Source organism: Merops nubicus, unplaced genomic scaffold (assembly GCF_000691845.1).
Source record: "Merops nubicus isolate BGI_N331 unplaced genomic scaffold, ASM69184v1 scaffold47933, whole genome shotgun sequence".
Taxonomy (NCBI): Eukaryota; Metazoa; Chordata; class Aves; order Coraciiformes; family Meropidae; genus Merops; species Merops nubicus.
Genome location: NW_008597792.1, coordinates 223 through 4,553, shown reverse-complemented (window position 1 = coordinate 4,553; position 4,331 = coordinate 223). Strand labels below are relative to the sequence as shown.

General features: G+C 42.0%; 1 protein-coding gene across 1 annotated transcript in view; it reads left to right on the top strand.

The window, feature by feature from the left end:
• Nucleotides 1–4,122, top strand: part of LOC103769593 (tetratricopeptide repeat protein 37-like) — a gene marked incomplete at its 3' end in the record, with an annotated part of 17,518 nt that extends 13,396 nt beyond the window's left edge. Inside the window, exons 10-15 of the mRNA XM_008936809.1 lie at nt 284–417; nt 1,118–1,204; nt 1,289–1,392; nt 1,506–1,632; nt 2,995–3,174; nt 3,998–4,122. Coding sequence (XP_008935057.1) covers nt 284–417; nt 1,118–1,204; nt 1,289–1,392; nt 1,506–1,632; nt 2,995–3,174; nt 3,998–4,122 — 757 coding nt within the window. The remainder of the gene's footprint in view (nt 1–283; nt 418–1,117; nt 1,205–1,288; nt 1,393–1,505; nt 1,633–2,994; nt 3,175–3,997) is intronic.
• Between the last annotated feature and the right edge of the window lie 209 nt (nt 4,123–4,331).

Genomic DNA, 4,331 nt, shown 5'->3' with positions numbered 1-4,331 from the left:
GGTTGGAACTAGATGATCTTTAAGGTCCCTTCCAACCCAAACTGTTCTGTGATTCTGTGATTACCAGAGTGGGTAACTGGGTGTTTTGACACCTGGTAAATATTAAATTAAATTATTAAATTAATAATAAAATTGCGTAGTCCTAAATGTCAAATCATGCATTTGTGGAAAGGAATGCTCCCACAAATCTGTCCTAAAGAGTTGTTGAAGTCTTGGAAACAGTGCTGCTCTCTGGGGTTCCTTTTTCTGTTCTCACTTGATGGAACTTTTCTCTTGTCAACAGCTCTTGAAGCTTTTGGAACTCCCAAGGGTTCTAGTCTTCGGTGGAAAAACCTTATCCTTCAGTTGAAAGCAGAAGCTTTGATTAAAATAGCCACTGCTGATGCTGCTGAAGAAGCCATTAAAACCCTTGACCAGGTATTTTCACTGATTAAAATGTGTATTTCTTTTAATTTGGAAAGGTGCCATCATCTTTCTGCACTAAAATCTCAAGCTCCATATTTCTCCCCTTGTCTCTATTTTACATTCTGTGTGGTTTGGACAATTTCTACCAGCAATGATAGAATCCAAGTGCTTCTTTCTCTGTTTGTTTGGGTTTTTGTTTTTTGTTTGTTTGTTTGTTTGTTTTTTGGTTTGGTTTGGGTTGGGTTTTTTTTTTGTTTTTTAAGCTTTACTAGAACTCCTTTTTTCTCACAGTTCTTGCTTTAGAAACTATCACTTTTGACCTTGTCTGGTCTTGCTCAGTGCTGATGAGTTCTTGATAGTTCTATGGCTGTTCTTTGAGTTGTCATGATCCTACTGCCCATGTCCTTTCACTTGTCATTGTCATGAGCAAGGGCATATTCCTTAAAGACTGGATGGTTAAGCTTTAAGTAGAAGTTGCTTCCCCTCCTTTTTGTCTCAGTTTCATTATTTACTCTTCAGACCTGTGTACCTTTGTTCTTGCTCTCTGCAGTCTTCTACCTGTCCTCCATTAAAGTTTTTCTGTCTGAGGCTTTTCAAAGGTTTTGTATCAATGTTTTCTTTTACCTTCATGCAGTCTGCCTGCTTTTAACACCTTTGATTTCTTAATCTGGGGAGAGAATAACTTGGTTTTGTCTATTCCTTGGTTTCCCAGATTGTGGATGGGAGCAGTGATCCAGTGGTTTCAGCTATCAGAGCTCGGGCTTATCTAAGCAAAGGTTTAATGGATCAGGCTTCCAAGGTTAGTGCTGTTCTTCCTGTCTGCTGAGTAGAATTCTTGGTTTCATAGAGGAAATAACTGGGGAAGAATGACATCCTTTTGCAGATCTCACACGACCTTCTGCTGTCCCACCCTGATCTGGCTGAGTCCCATGCTCTAGAGGGTTTCATCCATTATTCCCAGAAGAACTATGAGCAGGCAGAAAAAAGGTAGATTTTTTTTTTTTCTTTCCTGTAGCAGGGAAATATGGGGGGAGAAGAGAATACTGTGTTTTGCAGCTGTTGAGAATTTCTCTGATCTAACCTCATTTCCTTTTATTTAGTTTTCTAAATGCTATTGAAAGAAAGGCTGAAACTGCAGAGTATCATCAGTACCTGGGGCTCACATACTGGTTCATGAGTGATGAGACAAAAAAAGACAAAGGAAAAGCACACACTCAGTTCTTGAAGGTAAAGGTTGCTTTACCCTTTCATGTAGAATTAGTGTTTTCCTATCTCACAAGCCAGGTATGGAAAATACACTGATTGGAACCACAGACTTGAATATTCTGCTTGTCACCATTTACAAGCCTCCAAAGCCTGTAAACCCAAGTTCAGTTCTGCAGGGAGCTGTGCAGCCTCCTGGAATCTCCCTGCTTTTGTTTTCCTCTTTCCACCTAATAGCTGAGGCCTTTGATTTAGCCAAACATAGTGGGGATTCTCTCAGTCTTCCCTCCGTGAGGGCTCTGAAGTCAAGGACTCTAGGGAACTAGCATAGGTCTTTGGATGTGTTTTGAAATGGGGAGGGCAAAAATCAAATTGGAAGGAAATAGAGGAAGGAAGAAAGATAAGAATGATGTTAGTTTCAGTGTCTGTCCAAGCAAGTAAGTCTGCAAAACCATACAGTTTAACTTTTTCTGATCTTTGGGGGTTTAGTGGTTGTGGCTTTTTCACTGAGCACAGGTAAGAATGCAAATGCAAAAGATTTTGTCTGAAATCAGTTCCTTCTGAACATGAGGTAAAAATTGTTTGCTGTGTGGGTGCAGAGCCTGGAGCAGCTGCCCAGAGAGGCTGTGGAGTCTCCTGCTCTGGAGAGATCCCAAACCCTCCTGGCTGTGACCCTGGGCACCCTGCTGGGGGTGACCTGCTGGAGCAGGGGGGTGGAGGAGATGATCTCCAGAGGTCCCTTCCCATCCCACCCTGCTGTACTCTGTGCTCTTTAATCTTTATTGGAGATCTAGAAGTACACAAAATAAGACTCTAGATATTGAAACTCACCATGTAACTATGGTAAGTGTTGTCAGCTCAAGTCATTGCCTACTGTTTACAAGTCAGCAGCAGTCGAGTGTACTGGAGACTGTAGTTGAAGTTTATGATGCTTTTGGTTCTAAACCATTTTACATAACCTTTTTTTAATCATTACTGTCAAGCTGTTTTCTGCTGCCTGGGGCAGTGGGTTTCATAACAAGTCTCCTGAGCATACGTGAGAAGGAACTTAAGTTTAGAAAAAGCTGGAGTTAGTTTTGATGTAATATGGTAAGAGTGTGAGTGTTGAAGTGGAATAGAATAGGAAAGTGATGGGAAGTAGAAAGGAATTGTCTTGTACAATGAGCTTGTTGGTACTTCATGGACAAAAATGCTTTGTGTCATGTGGCCTGGAGCAAATTCTGCAGGTACTTGAAGTTCAAGTATTGTCTGAAATCTGAGACTAGTCAGATTTATCACAGAGGGAGCCTGAATAAACTGGTAGGCAGAGACTGGACAAGTAGTTACCACAGTCCCTATCCATCAGTATAACCCTTCAAAGGGCTGTTTTATTGCATCTCCCTGCAGGCTGCAAAGCTGGACAGCTGCTTGGGAACTGCCTTTCTCTACCTGGGTCACTACTACCGAGACGTGGCTGGAGACAAAAGCAGAGCTTGTGGCTGCTATAAAAAGGCTTTTGAGCTAGATGGAGCTGATGAAGAAGCTGCAGCAGCAGCTGTGTACTTGAGCGAGGAACTGGGAGACATGGTATTGTACATGCAGGGTTTTGGGGTGCTGCTGGTTTGTTCTTCTGTTAATCCTACTCTCTGAGGAATCTCTCCAGGTCACCTCTGTATTTTGAGAGTGAGATCTGAAAACAGATGTTCTGTCCTTGCTTAGCAGCTTTCATAGTTGGACCTGCTTCAATTTTATGCTCCAATTCCAAATTAAATCTGTCTGGGGAGAAGGGAAGGGGTGCCTAGCATAAAGCTGGAGTCATCACATATGTGATGTAGATGAAGGATTTTTTCTGTAGGGAGCATGCACAAAAAGCTAGTTTTCTTTTCATGTTTCACTTGCTCCATTTCTTTTCTCCATCCTCCACCTTGCTGCTTTCAGGAAAAGAGTGCAGTATCACCAGAACACCTTAAAAATGTTTCTTCTATAGCATTATATAAAAAGTTCTTAGCCTGTGATGTTACAGAGCAAATGGAAACCATACTTCAACAGACTCTACTGGAACATCTAGAAAGTCAGTCTAAGTATCTGACTTGCTGCCAATGCTTGTGTGCTTCTCTGGTTTACCAAAAAATATTAAAAATAGTCTACAAGCCAGCAGGAAGCTACTGTCTATTTGTGAAGACAGGTACCTGGGATAAAATCATGTCTAGAAGCAATAATTTCCTGCTGAAATCTGCCACTCAACCTGCCAGTTCTAAAAAGTCTCTAAAACAATTCTTCCTTGCAGTAATTAACAGATCAGGCAGTTTACTGGCTTGCTGGACTAGCAGTGTTCTTCTTTCACAGTAACCTTGTTCTTTACAGCTGCACATATCTGTTTCCTAACCTGGCATTTTTGGTACATTGTTAGGACACTGCTCTGTCAATCCTGAAGGAAGTAACTGACAAGCAGAACACCAGTAAGGCAAAGTGGGCCTGGTTTCATCGTGGACTTTACTACCTGAGGATTGGGCAGCCAGAAGCAGCAGTGCATGAGTAAGAGAGCTGGTGGTTGTGTCCAGTAGTTTTCTATAAATCCCAGTGAAAAGGTCTTTGAACTTAGCGAGTCTTGAAAGTAAGTTAGCTGATTATAGGGTGGCTTGTACTAAGCAATGGGAGATAGGTCTGAGCAAGCTGTGTCTGCCTTCAGTTCCAGAATCAGCACAGTGAGGGCTCTCCAGCACAGCAGTGCTCTGTGCTCAGAG